General features: G+C 42.3%; 2 protein-coding genes across 2 annotated transcripts in view; both read left to right on the top strand.

The window, feature by feature from the left end:
• LOC138320161 (zinc finger FYVE domain-containing protein 26-like) overlaps positions 1-9252 on the top strand; it is a 10088-nt gene extending 836 nt beyond the window's left edge. The window contains exons 2-6 of the mRNA XM_069263211.1: positions 263-1188; positions 1422-1528; positions 2073-2269; positions 7851-7940; positions 9061-9252. Coding sequence (XP_069119312.1) covers positions 263-1188; positions 1422-1528; positions 2073-2269; positions 7851-7940; positions 9061-9252 — 1512 coding nt within the window. The remainder of the gene's footprint in view (positions 1-262; positions 1189-1421; positions 1529-2072; positions 2270-7850; positions 7941-9060) is intronic.
• Positions 1-17752, top strand: part of LOC138319280 (uncharacterized) — a 99276-nt gene that overhangs the window by 42399 nt on the left and 39125 nt on the right. The gene's annotated exons all lie outside the window — the stretch shown is intronic.

The raw sequence follows: 17752 nt of genomic DNA, 5'->3' as shown, positions 1-17752 counted from the left end.
CTTTACACCACCAGGTATAAAGTTCTCACTGCTTTCCAGATATCACAATTAACAACTGTTTTGCTTTAAATAACAATTTTTTTGTTTTTGCTCAATACAAATATATTATCTCTAAATAGTTAACATTTATTAAATGTAGGTAGGCGGAAGATCGGCCTCAAGAGTGGTTGACTTCCGCGTGAATCGGTAGGGTAAACATGTCTGCATTTAATGACTAAATCCTTTGTGATATATAAATAATTTGTGTCCTGGCTTGTTTCAGTTATTGAAGCTGGGTGACAGGCCAGAGGTTGCTGAAGTAACATTCTCACAGTCCTACAGTGAGGCTGTCAGAAAGCTTCATGGACTTAACATTGGGTCACACAAAAATACTCCCTCAAAAAACAACAAGCCCGGAAGATCCAATATGAAAGCTCTTGCCTCAGTTGCTGCTGCTGGTGTTGCCACGGTATCCATTAGCGGGGTAGCAGAAAAGCTTTTATCACAGCCAGATCTTCCTAGTGTTCCTAGTCCAAGAACCTGGGGGTCACTGCCAGCCAAGATGGAGTGGACATTCCAGAAGGAGAACTGTGAGGTAATGATACTGTTTGACCTGCTGTGCATAGGCTGTAGGACCTGGGAAATGTGTAACAACATGATAGACTCCATCAATGTACAGCTCAAGGGCAAAGCTGGCAGTTCAAGGTCAACAGTGGGTAGGACTGATGTTGGTGGTAAGGAACATGGGGAGGATGGTAAACGGTTGAGACAGAAGGAACTTGGTGACATGGTGCTTCTGTTTGAGAGGATTCTTCAGCTGGGAACAGGTGTGGACAACATGTCACCTTCAATGGGGCAGCAGGAGATATCCACTGCTCTGTATAAACATAGTATACAGACATTCCTTCAGACAGCCACCCTGCCTCTGTCCCCCGACCACTGTAAACTGTATGCACAGCTCACTTCAAATGTCAAGAACTGTCTGGGTAATGTAGAAACTGCATTCACTCTGGCCGAGAGGTCACCAACTGATGGTAGTCCGAGTAAGAAACGACGAGGGAGTGCAAGTAGTGTCAGCTCACAAGCATCTCCACGGAGACAGGAACCAGTATCACCGGAGCCCCAAGCTATACATGGAGCCATGAAACAGCTGATACAGGTTTTGGATAAGGCTCTGCCACTGGGAGGGCTGTGTCAGCTGTTCAACAAGTAAGGACTTTTATACATGTTTACAAACACTATTATTGTGGAATGAAAGCTGGATAAAATTAACATTTAATATGAATTAGGTAAATATTATTGTGATGAACTTATGTGCATTTCCTTTTATCTCGAAAGTGTATTGCATGCTAAAGAAAGTTAGTTTCCAGTGACATTTGATATATTTTGTGTGACTTTTCAGAGTAGGTTATTTATGTGCATTTTATTTGACTGATATATAGGGAGAAAGGCACAGATCCAAGGAAGAATCGTGATTACCTGTTACACCTGTATGAACACCTCAAACGACTAGCCTTTGTTGTAGCCGAGAACGAGGCCACTTCAAAAGGTGAAATCCATAGATAGATAAATAGTAGATGGTGAAACCTATTATCAGTAATTGGCATATACATATAGAGTCTAAATTAAACTACTAATCTATGATATTCTAACTCACTATACTCAAGGTTTACCACATGTCAACAACTGCAGTCTTAGATAATCTGAAAGATCATATTTAGTTCATTCTTCAAGAGGTACAATACTCCTTATGTAGAGTTCCATGTTCGATATGCATATGCAATAAGATTTTATCTCTGTATTTTAAACTGCACATAAACAATTGGATAACCTTTGAAAGTCAATACGTATATATTTCCTATATAGATTTGTCTGACTGATCTTCTGTTCAGTCATTTGTTCTGTTCAGTCATTTGTCTAATGAGTTATGACCCCTTCATACACACATTACCTAGGAAGTGATCTTTGTCATGTTAGGAAAGCCCAGGTTTATATACCCCATGATTAGCACTGTTTTGGTTACCTTGTGTCCTATTACTCACACTTCTAACATCTAGTTTATTAACTTTCTATTTATATTTTATTGATAAAAGATACTATGGTGATGCCTACAAATTACTTCAAAATGTTGGATCAGGGCCCAATCTACACACTCGGGAGACTGGTGTTTTCTAAAAGGATCCCACCCTCTAGGTATGGCATTTCCATTTCTTTTCCAATTCTAGATCTCTCTGAGGAAATTCTGTTTTTATATATGTCAGAGAGCAGACGAAGGAGAGTTAATCAATCAGTTCGTTCAAGTATACATACCATCAAATAGGGGAGTTAAATGCAGTTAATTATACTATGTATAATGTATCTGTTTCAGATATGAGAATTTGGTGGTGAATGGGAGTGTATAGTTGGTGGTGAATGGGAGTGTATAGTTGGTGGTGAATGGGAGTGTATAGTTGGTGGTGAATGGGAGTCGATAGTTGATGGTGAATGGGAGTGTACAGTTGGTGGTGAATGGGAGTGTATGGTGTGAATGGGAGTGTAATGGGGTGAATGGGAGTGTATAGTTGGTGGTGAATGGGAGTGTACAGTTGGTGGTGAATGGGAATATATAGGTGGTGGTGAATGGGAGTGTATAGTTGGTGGTGAATGGGAGTGTATAGTTGGTGGTGAATGGGAGTGTATAGTTGGTGGTGAATGGGAGTGTATAGTTGGTGGTGAATGGGAGTGTATAGTTGGTGGTGAATGGGAGTGTATAGTTGGTGGTGAATGGGAGTGTATAGTTGGTGGTGAATGGGAGTGTATAGTTGGTGGTGAATGGGAGTGTATAGTTGGTGGTGAATGGGAGTGTATACATGTAGTTGGTTGTGAATGGGGGTGTACAGTTGGTGGTGAATGGGAATGTATAGTTGGTGGTGAATGGGAGTGTATAGTTGGTGGTGAATGGGAGTGTATAGTTGGTGGTGAATGGGAGTGTATAGTTAGTGGTGAATGGGAGTGTATACATAGTTGGTGGTGAATGGGAGTGTATAGTTAGTGGTGAATGGGAGTGTATAGTTGGTGGTGAATGGGAGTGTATAGTTAGTGGTGAATGGGAGTGTATAGTTGGTGGTGAATGGGAGTGTATAGTTGGTGGTGAATGGGAGTGTATAGTTGGTGGTGAATGGGAGTATAGTTGGTGGTGAATGGGAGTGTATAGTTGGTGGTGAATGGGAGTGTATAGTTGGTGGTGAATGGGAGTGTATAGTTGGTGGTGAATGGGAGTGTATAGTTGGTGGTGAATGGGAGTGTATAGTTGGTGGTGAATGGGAGTGTATAGTTGGTGGTGAATGGGAGTGTATAGTTGTGGTGGAAATGGGAGTGTATAGTTGGTGGTGAATGGGAGTGTATAGTTGGTGGTGAATGGGAATAGTGTATAGTTGTGGTGAATGGGAGTGTATAGTTGGTGGTGAATGGGAGTGTATAGTTGGTGGTGAATGGGAGTGTATAGTTGGTGGTGAATGGGAGTGTATAGTTGGTGGTGAATGGGAGTGTATAGTTGGTGGTGAATGGGAGTGTATAGTTGGTGGTGAATGGGAGTGTATAGTTGGTGGTGAATGGGAGTGTATAGTTGGTGGTGGTGAATGGGAGTGTATAGTTGGTGGTGAATGGGAGTGTATAGTTGGTGGTGGTGGGAGAATGGAGTGTATACATGTAGTTGTTGTGAATGGTGTAAGTTGGTGGTGAATGGGAATGTATAGTTGGTGGTGAATGGGAGTGTATAGTTGGTGGTGAATGGGAGTGTATAGTTGGTGGTGAATGGGTGTATAGTGTGAATGGGAGTGTATAGTTGGTGGTGAATGGGAGTGTATAGTATAGTGTTAGGTGGTGAATGGGAGTGTATAGTTGGTGGTGAATGGGAGTGTATAGTTGGTGGTGAATGGGAGTGTATAGTTGGTGGTGAATGGGAGTGTAGTTGGTGGTGATGGAATGGGAATGGGTAGTGTATAGTTGGTGGTGAATGGGAGTGTAATGGTGGGAGTGTATAGTTGGTGGTGAATGGGAAGTGTATAGTTGGTGGTGAATGGGAGTGTATAGTTGGTGGTGAATGGGAGTGTATAGTTGGTGGTGAATGGGAGTGTATAGTTGGTGGTGAATGGGAGTGTATAGTTGGTGGTGAATGGGAGTGTATAGTTGGTGGTGAATGGAAGTGGTTGGTGGTGAATGGGAGTGTATAGTTGGTGGTGATAGTAGTTGGTGGTGAATGGGAGTGTATAGTTGGTGGTGAATGGGAGTGTATTGGGTGAGTGTATAGTTGGTGGTGAATGGGAGTGTATAGTTGGTGGTGAATGGGAGTGTATAGTTGGTGGTGAATGGGAGTGTATAGTAATTGTGTGGTGAAATGGGAAGTGTATAGTTGAATATAGTTGGTGGTGAATGGGAGTGTTATAGTGGTGGTGAATGGGAGTGTATAGTTGGTGGTGAATGGGAGTGTGTATAGTTGGTGGTGAATGGGAGTGTATAGTTGGTGGTGAATGGGAGTGTATAGTTATGGTGAATGGGAGTGTATAGTTGGTGGTGAATGGAAGTGGGATAGTTGTGGTGAATGGGAGTGTATAGTTGGTGGTGAATGGGAGTGTATAATGGTGGTGAATGGGAGTGTATAGTTGTGTGTGGTGAATGGGAAGTGTATTGGTGGTGAATGGGAGTTGGTGGTGAATGGGAGTGTATAGTTGGTGGTGAATGGGAGTGTATAGTTGGTGGTGAATGGAGTGTATACATATAGTTGGTGGGTGAATGGGAGTGTATAGTTGGTGGTGAATGGAAGTGTATAGTTGGTGGTTTATAGAATGTTGGTGTGAATGGGAGTGTAGTTGGTGGTGAATGGGAGTGTATAGTTGGTGGTGAATGGGAGTGTATAGTTGGTGGTGAATGGGATGTGTATAGTTTGGTGGTGAATGGGAGTGTATAGTTGGTGGTGAATGGAAGTGTATAGTTGGTGGTGAATGGGAGTGAATGGGAGTGTATAGTTGGTGGTGAATGGGCGTTAGTGTATAGTTGGTGGTGAATGGGTGTATAGGGTGTAATAGTTTGGTGGTGAATGGGAGTGTATAGTTGGTGGTGAATGGGAGTGTATAGTTGGTGGTGAATGGGAGTGTATAGTTGGTGGTGAATGGGAGTGTATAGTGGTGGTGGTGAATGGGAGTGTATAGTTGGTGGTGAATGGGAGTGTATAGTTGGTGGTGAATGGGAGTTATAGTTGGTGGTGAATGGGAGTGTATAGTTGGTGGTTAGTTGTGGTGGGAATAGTTGGTGGTGAATGGGAGTGTATAGTTGGTGGTGAATGGGAGTGTAGTGTATAGTTGGTGGTGAATGGGAGTGTATAGTTGGTGGTGAATGGGAGTGTATAGTTGGTGGTGAATGGGAGTGTATAGTTGGTGGTGAATGGAGTGTATAGTTGGTGGTGAATGGGAGTGTATATGGGAGTATAGTTGGTGGTGAATGGGAGTGTATAGTTGGTGGTGAATGGGAGTGTATAGTTGGTGAGTGAATTCGGTGGTGAATGGGAGTGGTTTAGTTGGTGGTGAATGGGAGTGTATAGTTGGTGGTGAATGGGAGTGGCTATAGTTGGTGGTGTATTGGGAGTGTATAGTAGTTGGTGGTGAATGGGAGTGTATAGTTGGTGGTGAATGGGAGATTGTATAGTTGGTGGTGAATGGGAGTGTATAGTTGGTTTGGTGGTGAATGGGAGGTGTATAGTTGGTGGTGAATGGGTAAGTGTTAATGGGATAGTGTGGTTGGTGGTTGAATGGGACGTGTATAGTTGGGTGAATGGGAGTGTAGTTGGTGGTGAATGGAGAGTGTATAGTTGGTGGTGAATGGGTGGTGGTGAAATGGGAGTGTATAGTTGGTGGTGAATGGGAGTGTATAGTTGGTGGTGAATGGGAGTGTATAGTTGGTGGTGAATGGGAGTGTATAGTTGGTGGTGAATGGGAGTGTATAGTTGGTGGTGAATAGTTGGTGGTGTATAGTTGGTGGTGAATGGGAGTGTATAGTTGGTCTTGTATGGTGGTGGTGAATGGCAAATGGGAGTGTATAGTTGGTGGTGAATGGGAGTGTATAGTTGGTGGTGAATGGGAGTGTATAGTTGGTGGTGAATGGGAGTGTATAGTTGTGGTGAATGGGAGTGTATAGTTAGTTTGGGAGTGGTGGTGGTGAATGGGAGTGTATAGTTGGTGGTTTTCATGGGAGTGTATAGTTGGTGGTGAATGGGAGTGTATAGTTGGTGGTTAATGGGAGTGTATAGTTGGTGGTGAATGGGAGTGTATAGTTGGTGGTGAATGGGAGTGTATAGTTGGTGGTGAATGGGAGTGTATAGTTGGTGGTGAATGGGAGTGTATAGTTGGTGGTGAATGGGAGTGTATAGTTGGTTCAATGTTATAGGTGGAGTGAATGGGAGTGTGCATAGTTGGTGGTGAATGGGAGTGTATAGTTGGTGGTGAATGGGAGTGTATAGTTGGTGGTGAATGGGAGTGTATAGTTGGTGGTGAATGGGAGTGTATAGTTGGTGGTGAATGGGAGTGTATAGTTGGTGGTTAATGGGAGTGTATAGTTGGTGGTGAATGGGAGTGTATAGTTGGTGGTGAATGGGAGTGTATAGTTGGTGGTGAATGGGAGTGTATAGTTGGTGGTGAATGGGAGTGTATAGTTGGTGGTGAATAATGGGAGTGTATAGTTGGTGGTGAATGGGAGTGTATAGTTGGTGGTGAATGGGAGTGTATAGTTGGTGGTGAATGGTTAGTGTATAGTTGGTGGTGAATGTGTATAGTTGGTGGTGAATGGGAGTGTATATTGGTGGTGATTGGGAGTGTATTGGTTGGTGTATAGTTGGTGGTGATGGGAGTGTATAGTTGGTGGTGAATGGGAGTGTTCTATAGTTGTTGGTGGTGAATGGGAGTGTATAGTTTTGGTGATAAGTGTATAGTTAATTATGTAATCCGATGAATGGAAGTGTGTTGGTGGTGTGAATGGGAGTGTATAGTTGGTGGTGAATGGGAGTGTATAGTTGTGGTTAATGGGAGTGTATAGTTGGTGGTGAATGTTTGTAATGGGAGTGTATAGTTGGTGGTGAATGGAAGTGTATAGTTGGTGAATGGGAGTGTATAGTTGGTGGTGAATGGGAGTGATAGTTGGGGAGTGTATGGTTAATGGGAGTGTATAGTTGGGAGTGGTGGTTTAATGGGAGTGTATAGTTGGTGGTGAATGGGAGTGTATAGTTGGTGAATGGGAGTGTTATAGTTGGTGGTGAAATAGTGAGTGTATAGGGAGTGTATAGTTGGTGGTTGAATGGGGAGTGTATAGTTGGGTGGTGAATGGGAGTGTATAGTTGGTGGTGAATGAATGGGAGTGTATATTGGTGGTGAATGGGAGTAGTGGTGGTGGGAGAATGGGAGTGTATGTATAGTTGGTGGTGAATGGGAGTGTGTATAGTTGGTGGTGAATGGGAGTGTATAGTTGGTGGTGAATGGGAGTGTATAGTTGGTGGTGAATGGGAGTGTATAGTTGGTGGTGAATGGGAGTGTATAGTTGGTGGTGAAATGGGAGTGTATAGTTGGTGTGAGTGAATGGGAGTGTATAGTTGGGTGAATGGAGTGTATAGTTGGTGGTTGAATGGGAGTGTATAGTTGGTGGTGAATGGGAGTGTATAGTTGTGGTGAATGGGTGTGTATGTTGTGGTGAATGGGAGTGTATAGTTGGTGGTTAAATGGGAGTTATAGTTGGTGGTTAATGGAGTGTATAGTTGGTGGTTTAATGGGAGTGTATAGTGGTGGTGTGTTAGAGAATACTTCATCATCGTGGAAGGTTAGTTAACTTAGTATTTATTGTTTGTATTTCAGACTGGAGGACAAGTGGCCCGTTATCCTCAGTCTAAACCTTCACACACATCATTGATACATGAGTCTGACTTGTCCCCAGTATTCCCCACGGTAAAACACCTCTCCCTGTCACACATCGCCAGGAACACTTTACTAATAAAGAGGTTTATGTTTATAAACGTTTGGTGACAACCCAGTAATATATCTCAGTTAGCTTTTGACAGGAATTGTAATTAAACCAATTGTACTTTCTAGAGGTTTTTTGCAACTTAAAAGGTTTATTTTGTATGTATATATATGGGTACAATTAATGTAGTAATCTAAAATATTTATCCTGTTTAATTAACCCTAAAAAAAATTAATAATAAGAAAAATAATTGTCAAATAGGAAAAAACATAACATACTTATTAAGTTCCCCCAATGGACGAGGCGTAAACTTATTGTGTTTATGCCATTTATTAATTACTTCCTTCTTCTTATGAGTTATCCTGCTTATAGTTCCGCTGCTGACTTTGTCGGACCTAATTTCCCTTCGAAAACTTCAGTCGGATCGCCCACTGAAATTTTTTGCAAGGTACATTTCTGGTGACCTGCAGATATGTTCAACTGGTTTCTATTTTTTCAGTTCCTAGCATCCAAGATGGGGCTTGCCACAGTCCTTCTTCATTCGTTCCTCTAACTTGAACTGAGCTTCTTATATACATATTGAAAACTACTGGTCAGATTTTGCCTGAGAATCCAGTTTTTCATATGTAGTTTAAACCACTCTCCTAAGGTGGAAAAATACCAAAATTATGCCAAAATAAAAAAAGACTCAAAAAAAAATCTGACTTTTATATTTGTCCTACCTAGATTCTTGGAGATCATGCAGGGATCTATTTCTAGGTCCACTTTTATTTTTGTATGTTAATTATTTTCTGATATAAATGAAATTGTTTCCATTGATCAATAACACTATATCTACTTTCTGCGAAAATAAAACATATAATTTACTAGTAAAAACAAATGTCACTCATCACATTCAGGGGAGCTCAATTCTCTGTCAATTTAGACTCAGTGGATCGAACCGCGGTGAGAAAGTACACAATTAGATCTTGTAATAGGTTGACACTTTAATCTTTCTGAAAATTTGAGCATAAAATCAAACCTTACCGATTTTCAAACTAGTTTTTTTCAATGTCATTTCTTGAATTAGCCTGTGCATTGAATGTTGACTTTCCCATAATTTAGATAATTTATGGGTGGATATGTTTACAACTATATACTGGAACAGGGGACCAACAGAGTCGTGCGGTGAACCATAATTATCCTGATGAACACATTGCTGTGGATGAAGATACCAAAAAGAGACTGCCCCAACAACAGAACACGGAGGAGGTGGTTACGGGGGACAATCCTTACTCAGTCTCCATAGGCTTATGAAAGGTAACCGTCTAGTACATGTAACAAGGGAGTACTCCCTATCTAGACTGAGGTGGAGTAAAACTTTTAACAGTTTTGTTTTATTTAGCACATTATAATAATTAGCGATTTCCTAGAATAAATGATTCTTATATCCTCCCATAAACAAAGAACAATAGTTAATCACAGAACCTTAATTATCTTCAAGTGTTTCCCTGTTTTTGCAGCAGTGGTTTGCTGTGAAAGAGATATTGAATGCAATTAGCTGTTTCATTACTTTTTTTTTCCAAATTATCAAGATGGTTAACATTTTGTCTAAATTGCTTTATTTTTTAATACATTTTCCCTAGTTACAGTAGCAAATGTAATGCAAGGGGCATATTTGATGTGCCTAGTGCTGCGCAGTTGATTGATGAAAACAGCAGCAGAAATTCAATGACATCATCACTAGTACACATAAATTGGTGACACTCGATTTGAATCTGCTTCAAAAACCAAGAAGATACAATATGCTTTTTTGGAAATCCTTCTGACCCTGATGTCCATCATATGAACCTTGACCTGATAAAGGAGGCAGAATGAGGTGTGATCAGTCATAGGACCGTGCAAGATTGAAACACTGATATAGTGTCCAAGTATTCATGCATCAGTTGGTATAAACCTTTCTTAGCTTAGCGAATTTATAAGTGATTTTTAACTATCAAGTTAGACAAACTAGTATAACATCATATTATATAGAAGTCACAATGTTGCTTCATTGAGGTATGCTGTCCTTGCAGTTTACATTATCATTATAATTACTATAATTTGGGTTGGGTTTAATTACTCAGTAGGTAATTCAAAGATCTTAGTTGTGAAAGTTTTATTGTGCATAATTATTGATTTAATCTCTTAAAGGATGATGCTAATGAGGAAACAGTGAAGACTAGGCGAGGGAAGGAGATGTTATCTGAAATGACAACAGCATAGTCATATCATCATGAACACAGAGCTCATCTCAACATGTTCTCATACAGTGGTAGGCCAATTAGGCCCTGTAAGGTGAGTGTCTTGTGGACCACATAGCTCACCTCAACATGTTCTCGTACAGCGTAGACCAGTTAGGCCCTGTAAGGTGAGTGTCTTGTGGACACACATTAAAGCTCACATCAAAAACATGTCTCTCCCCATCTCAAGTGGAGGCCAGTAAGGCCCTGTATTAATGGTTGAGTGTCTTGTGGAAATACACATAGCTCACCTCAACATGTTCTGCCGTACAGTGTAGGCCAGCTAGGCCCTGTAAGATGAGTGTCTTGTGGATCACACAGCTCATCTCAACATGTTCTCATACATGTTCTCACAGTGTAGGCCAGGCCAGTTAGGCCCTGTATTAAGGTGAGTGTCTTGTGGAACACATAGCTCACCTCAACATGTTAGGCCAGTTAGGCCTGGATTACAGGTGAGTGTCTTGTGGATACACATGTCACCTCATCATGTTCTCAGGCCAGTTAGGCCCTGTATTAAGGTGAGTGTCTTGTGGAACACATAGCTCACCTCAACATGTTCTCATACAGTGTAGGCCAGTTAGGCCCTGTAAGGTGAGTGTCTTGTGGAACACATAGCTCACCTCAACATGTTCTCATACAGTGTAGGCCAGTTAGGCCCTGTAAGGTGAGTGTCTTGTGGAACACATAGCTCACCTCAACATTATTCACATGTACAGTGTAGGCCAGTATAGGCCCTGTAAGGCGAGTGTCTTGTTGAACACAGCTTCATCTCAAAATGTTCACATACTGAGTGTACGCCTAGTTAGGCCCTGTAAGGTGAGTGTCTTGTGAACCAACTGCTCATCTCAACATGTTCACATTCCGTGTAACGCCCAGTTAGGCCACTGTAAGGTGAGTGTCTTGTGGAACACATAGATCATCTCAACATGATTCTCATACAGTGCACGCCAGGTTAGGCCCTGTATGGTGATAAGTGAGTCATTGTGGGAACACATTGCTCACATCAACATGTTCACATACAGTGTATTCGTAGGCCATGTTTAGGCACCGCTATCCAAGTGGAGTGTCTTGTGGAACACATAGACTCACCTCAAAATGGTATCTCAGTACAGTCGGTAGCGTCAGTTGGGACCTGTAAAAATTGAGTGTACTTATGGAACACATAGCTCACCGTCTACATGTTTCTCGTAAACAAGTGTAGGCCAGGTTTTTTTTTTTTTTTTTTTTTTTTTTTTTTTTTTTTTTTTTTTTTTTTTTTTTTTTCCCCCCCCCCCCCCCCCCCCCCCCCCCCCCCCAATTTTTTTTTTTTTTTTTTAGGCCTGTAAGGTAAGGGAGTTTCTTGTGGAACACATAGTCTAACCTCCCACATGTTCACAATACACTGTAGGCCAGTTAGGCCCTGTAAGGTGAGTGTCTCCTGTGGAAACTCATAGCTCAACTCAAAATGGTCTTATACAGTGTAGGCCAGTTAGGCCCTGTAAGATGAGGGTCTTAGTGGAAACACATAATCTATCTCAACATGTTCACATTCAGTGTAGGCCAGTAAGGTCCTGGTAAGGTGAGTTCTTGTGGAACACAATAGACTCATCTCAACATGTTTTTGTAACAGCTGTAGTCCAGGTTAGGCCCCTATTAAGGTGAGTGTCTTCGTGGAACACATTAGTTCACCTCAACATGTTCACATACAGTATGTAGGTCAGTTAAGCCCCATATCAAGGTGAGTGTCTTGTGGAACACATAGCTCACCTAAACATGTTCTCGTACAGTGTAGGCCAGTTAGGCCCTGTAAGGATGGAGTGTCTTGTGGAACACCTAGCTCACCTCAACATGTTCTCATACGTGTAGCGCCGGTTAGGCCCTGTAACATGGTGTCTTGTGGGGAAAAATAGCTCACAACAACATGTTTTTTTGTACAGTGTAGGACCAGTTAGGCCCTGTAAGGTGAGTGTCTTGTGGTACACATAGCTTACCTCATTACTGTTCTCATACTAGTGTAGGCCAGTTAGGCCCTGTATTAAGGTGAGTGTCTTGTGGAACACATAGATCACCTCAACTGATGTTCACATACAGTGTATCGTAGGCAGTATAGGCCACTGTATTATGGTGAGTGTCTTGTGGAACACATAGCTCACCTTAACATGTTTTTGTACCTGTGTAGGCCAGGTAGGCACTGTATTCAAGCTGAGTGTCTTGTGGAACACATTGCTCACCTCAATATGTTCTTGTACAGTGTAGGCCAGTTAGGACCTGTAAGGTAAGTGTCTTGTGGAACACACATAGCTCACCTCAACATGTTCTTTTGTACAGGTGTTAGGCCAGTTAGGCCTGTAAGGTATGAGTGTTTGTGGAACACATAGCTCATCTCACCATGTTCTCGATACAGTGTAGGCCCTGTTAGGCCCTGTAAGATGAAGTGTCTTGTGGAACAATAGCTCATCTCAAAAATGTTCTCATACTGTGTAGGCCAGTAAGGCCTCCTGTAAGATGAGTGTCTTCTGGTTCACATAGCTCATCCTCAACATGTTCTCGTTACTAGTGTAGGCCAGTTAGGTCCTTTGTATTAAGGTGAGTGTCTTGTGGAACACATAGCTCATCTCAACATGTTCATGTACAGTGTAGGCCAGTTAGGCCCTGTAATGAAGTTAAGTGTCTTGTGGAACCACATATGTCACTCAATATGATATCGTACATATAGGCCAGTTGTAGGCCTCTGTTTTGTTAGAGGAGTTGAGTCCGTCTTGTGGAACACATAGCTCCACCTCAAACATTTCTCGTTACAGTTTACACAGTTGAGGCCCTGTAAGGTGAGGTGTCTTGTGGAACACATAGCTCACCTCAACATATTCTCATACAGTGTAGGCCCAGTTAGACCCTGTAAGGTGAGTGTCTTGTGGAACACATAGCTCACCTCAACATGTTCTATATGCAGTGTAGGCCAGTTAGGCCCTGTATAAGGCGAGTGTCTTGTGGAAAAAACACATAGCTCACCTCAACATGTTTCTATACAAGTGTAGGCCCAGTTAGAAACCTGTAAGGGTGGAGTGTCTTGTGGAAACACATAGCTCATCTTCAACATATTATGCCAGTGTAGGCCAGTTAGGCCCTGTAAGATGGGTGTCTTGTGGAACACATAGCTCATCTCAACATGTTCTCATACAAATGTAGGCCAGTTTAAGTTCTGTAAGATGAGTTTCTTGTGGAACACATAGCTCATCTCAACATGTTCACATACAGTGTAGGACAGATAGGCCCTGTAAGGTGAGTGTCTTGTGAACACAGCTCATCTCAACATGTTCTCATACAGTGTAGGCCAGTTTAGGCCCTGTAAGGTGAGTGTCTTGGAACACAGCTCACCTCAACATGTTCACATACAGGTATACGTAGGCCAGTTAGGCACCGTATCAAGGTGAGTGTCTTGTGGACACATAGTCACCTCAAATGGTCTCATACAGTGTAGGTCAGTTAGGACTGTAAAATGAGTGTCTTGTGGAACACATAGCTCACCTCAACATGTTCTCGTACAGTGTAGGCCAGTTAGGCCCTGTAAGGTAAGTGTCTTGTGGAACACATAGCTAACCTCCACATGTTCACATACACTGTAGGCCAGTTAGGCCCTGTAAGGTGAATGTCTTGTGGAACATATAGCTCACCTCAAAATGGTCTCATACAGTGTAGGCCAGTTAGGCCCTGTAAGATGAGTGTCTTGTGGAACACATAACTCATCTCAACATGTTCACATACAGTGTAGGCCAGTTAGGTCCTGTAAGGTGAGTTTCTTGTGGAACACATAGCTCATCTCAACATGTTTTGTACAGTGTAGGCCAGTTAGGCCCTGTATTAAGGTGAGTGTCTTGTGGAACACATAACTCACCTCAACATGTTCACATACAGTGTAGGTCAGTTAGGCCCTGTAAGGTGAGTGTCTTGTGGAACACACAGCTCACCTCAACATGTTCTCGTACAGTGTAGGCCAGTTAGGCCCTGTAAGATGAGTGTCTTGTGGAACACATAGCTCACCTCAACATGTTCTCATACCGTCTAGGCCAGTTAGGCCCTGTAACATGAGTGTCTTGTGGAACACATAGCTCACCACAACATGTTTTTGTACAGTGTAGGCCAGTTAGGCCCTGTAAAGTGAGTGTCTTGTGGAACAGATAGCTTACCTCATTATGTTCACATACAGTATAGGCCAGTTAGGCCCTGTATTAAGGTGAGTGTCTTGTGGAACACATAGCTCACCTCAACATGTTCTCGTACAGTGTAGGCCAGTAAGGCCCTGTATTAAGGTGAGTGTCTTGTGGAACACATAGCTCACCTTAACATGTTTTTGTACAGTGTAGGCCAGGTTAGGCCTGTATTAAGCTGAGTGTCTTGTGGAACACATAGCTCACCTCAATATGTTCTCGTACAGTGTAGGCCAGTTAGACCCTGTAAGATGAGTGTCTTGTGGAACACATAGCTCACCTCAACATGTTCTCGTACAGTGTAGGCCAGTTAGGCCCTGTAAGATGAGTGTCTTGTGGAACACATAGCTCACCTCAACATGTTCTCATACCGTCTAGGCCAGTTAGGCCCTGTAACATGAGTGTCTTGTGGAACACATAGCTAACCTCAACATGTTCTCATACAGTGTAGGCCAGTTAGGCCCTGTAAGGTGAGTGTCTTGTGGAAACATATAGCTCACCTCAAAATGGTCTCATACAGTGTATAGGCCAGTTAGGCCCTGTATTAAGGTGAGTGTCTTGTGGAACACATAGCTCACCTCAACATGTTCTCGTACAGTGTAGGCCAGTAAGGCCCTGTATTAAGGTGAGTTTCTTGTGGAACACATAGCTCATCTCAACATGTTTTTGTACAGTGTAGGCCAGTTAGGCCCTGTATTAAGGTGAGTGTCTTGTGGAACACATAGCTCACCTCAACATGTTCACATACAGTGTAGGTCAGTTAAGCCCCGTATCAAGGTGAGTGTCTTGTGGAACACATAGCTCACCTCAACATGTTCTCGTACAGTGTAGGCAGTTAGGCCCTGTAAGGTGAGTGTCCTGTGGAACACATAGCTCATCTCAACATGTTCTCATACCGTGTAGGCTAGTTAGGCCCTGTAAGGTGAGTGTCTTGTGGAACACATAGCTCATCTCTCAACATGTTCTCGTACAGCGTAGGCCAGTTAGGCCCTGTATTAAGGTGAGTGTCTTGTGGAACACATAGCTCATCTCAATATGTTCTCATACAGTGTAGGCCAGTTAGGGCCCTGTAAGGTGAGTGTCTGTGGAACACATAGCTCATCTCTAACATGTTCTCGTACAGTGTAGGCCAGTTAGGCCCTGTAAGGTGAGTGTCTTGTGGAACACATAGCTCACCTCTCACATGTTCTCGTACAGTGTAGGCCAGTTAGGCCCTGTAAGGTGAGTGTCTGTGGAACACATAGCTACCTCAACATGTTCTCGTTACTGTGTAGGCTCAGTGTAGGCCATAGGCTGTAAGGTGGTGTCTTGGGAAAACATAGCTCAATCAACATGTTCTCGTACAGTGTAGGCTAGTTAGGCCCTGTAAGGTGAGTGTCCTGTGGAACACATAGCTCATCTCAACATGTTCTCGTACAGCGTAGGCCAGTTAGGCCCTGTATTAAGGTGAGTGTCTTGTGGAACACATAGCTCATCTCAATATGTTCTCATACAGTGTAGGCCAGTTAGGCCCTGTAAGGTGAGTGTCCTGTGGAACACATAGCTCATCTCTACATGTTCTCGTACAGTGTAGGCCAGTTAGGCCCTGTAAGGTGAGTGTCTTGTGGAACACATAGCTCACCTCAACATGTTCTCGTACAGTGTAGGCCAGTTAGGCCCTGTAAGGTGAGTGTCTTGTGGAACACATAGCTCACCTCAACATGTTTTCATACAGTGTAGGCCAGTTAGGCCCTGTAAGGTGTGTTTTCTGGAACACATAGCTCATCTCTGTTCTCATACAGTGTAGGCCAGTTAGGCCCTGTAAGGTGAGTGTCTTGTGGAACACATAGCTCACCTCAACATGTTCTGTGTACACTGTAGGCAGTTTTAGGCCCTGTAAGGTTAATGTCTTGTGGAACACATAGCTCACCTCAACATGTTGTTGTACAGTGTAGGCCAGTTAGGCCCAGTAAGGTAAGTGTTTTTGTGGAACAATTAAATGTATGGTTAAGTCACAGTTTTAAAAGTGAAAAATAAGCTGTAAATTAAGATTTAATTAGTGTAGATATGAATTAGCACTAGTTGGTGGTTCAATACTAGAATTACCCTTTACAACATTTAGTGGTGTACATTCATCTGTTTCTAGCCCTATCATTATCTGATTTCTATAATATGTTGCAGTTTGTTTGAGCTCAAGTTTGTTATTAACCGGAATGGTCTCTGTCCAGTGGGAGGGACTGTTAGAATGGGCTATACATGGTAAGTATGCTGATATTATCAGATCCATTAATTTATCCAGTAAAAACCATTTAACACCAGCTTTGTACCTTTATTATGAAGCAAGTTTTCTATCGGAATATCTGCAACCAGCATGGAAACCCTTAAGTACATGTGCTTATAAGAATGATAAGAATAAAAATATATAATTTCTTTTGCTTGGAAGCCTTGGTGAAGTAAATATAGGGTACATGGTACAATACATGCTTAATTTATCAACAGATATTGATGAGGCTGATCCTTGGTATCCGTACCTACCGACACCAGAACCACGACTTATATTCCTCACCACGGCGTGCGCCCAGTCCTCTCCTCCTCTCCAGGTAGGTAATTTTACATCATTTATACACAATTTTGGTACACAATGTGGTTAATCACTTGATAAGGTGGTATAGTGATGAGCAATATATTTTGTAACAGGTGCAGTGTGATTGGTTGCTTTGAACTTTGACTTACTTACACTGTAACCTTACTTTTTGTTATCCCCTGCCCAACGAAGTTGGCGGGGGATATACTATAAGACTCTTTCATATGTGGATATGAAGAATAGGGATATTCTACCCGAGGGTCACAAAATGTAGTAAAACCCGAGGCTTGCCGAGGGTTTTGCAACATTTTGTGATCCCGAGGGTAGAATATCCCTATCCTTCATATCCACTTATGAAAGAGTATTTTTCTTTCATACCTCGACGTTTTATTGAAATTTTACAACTATAATATCCAGCCATTTTGAAATAAATTCGAAGAAATCCACGACTGGAAATCAATTTTCCATACATGAAATTTTATGTGATATTTTCAACACAAATTTCATCGTGTGCATCTTTTATAGTAAAACCAGTCATATTTGTGAAAAAAATGTTTAAATTTTACCGAGGAAATAGATATTTTGTTGACGCCGTGACGTCACGAGGCTTTATTGCATGGGTAGACATGCAATACAGCCGCAGGCAACATGAGTGTATTGCCCTGGACCAGCCAGTATTACACCTGTAGGTATGAAAGAAAAATGGGTTCCGTCCGTCCGTCCGTCCGTACGTAATGGTTTCCGGAGCATAACTCTAAAACCAGTAGAGATATTTCCACGAAACTTCA

Source organism: Argopecten irradians, chromosome 3 (genome assembly GCF_041381155.1).
Source record: "Argopecten irradians isolate NY chromosome 3, Ai_NY, whole genome shotgun sequence".
Classification (NCBI taxonomy): domain Eukaryota; kingdom Metazoa; phylum Mollusca; class Bivalvia; order Pectinida; family Pectinidae; genus Argopecten; species Argopecten irradians.
This window is presented reverse-complemented; position numbering and strand designations above follow the sequence as displayed.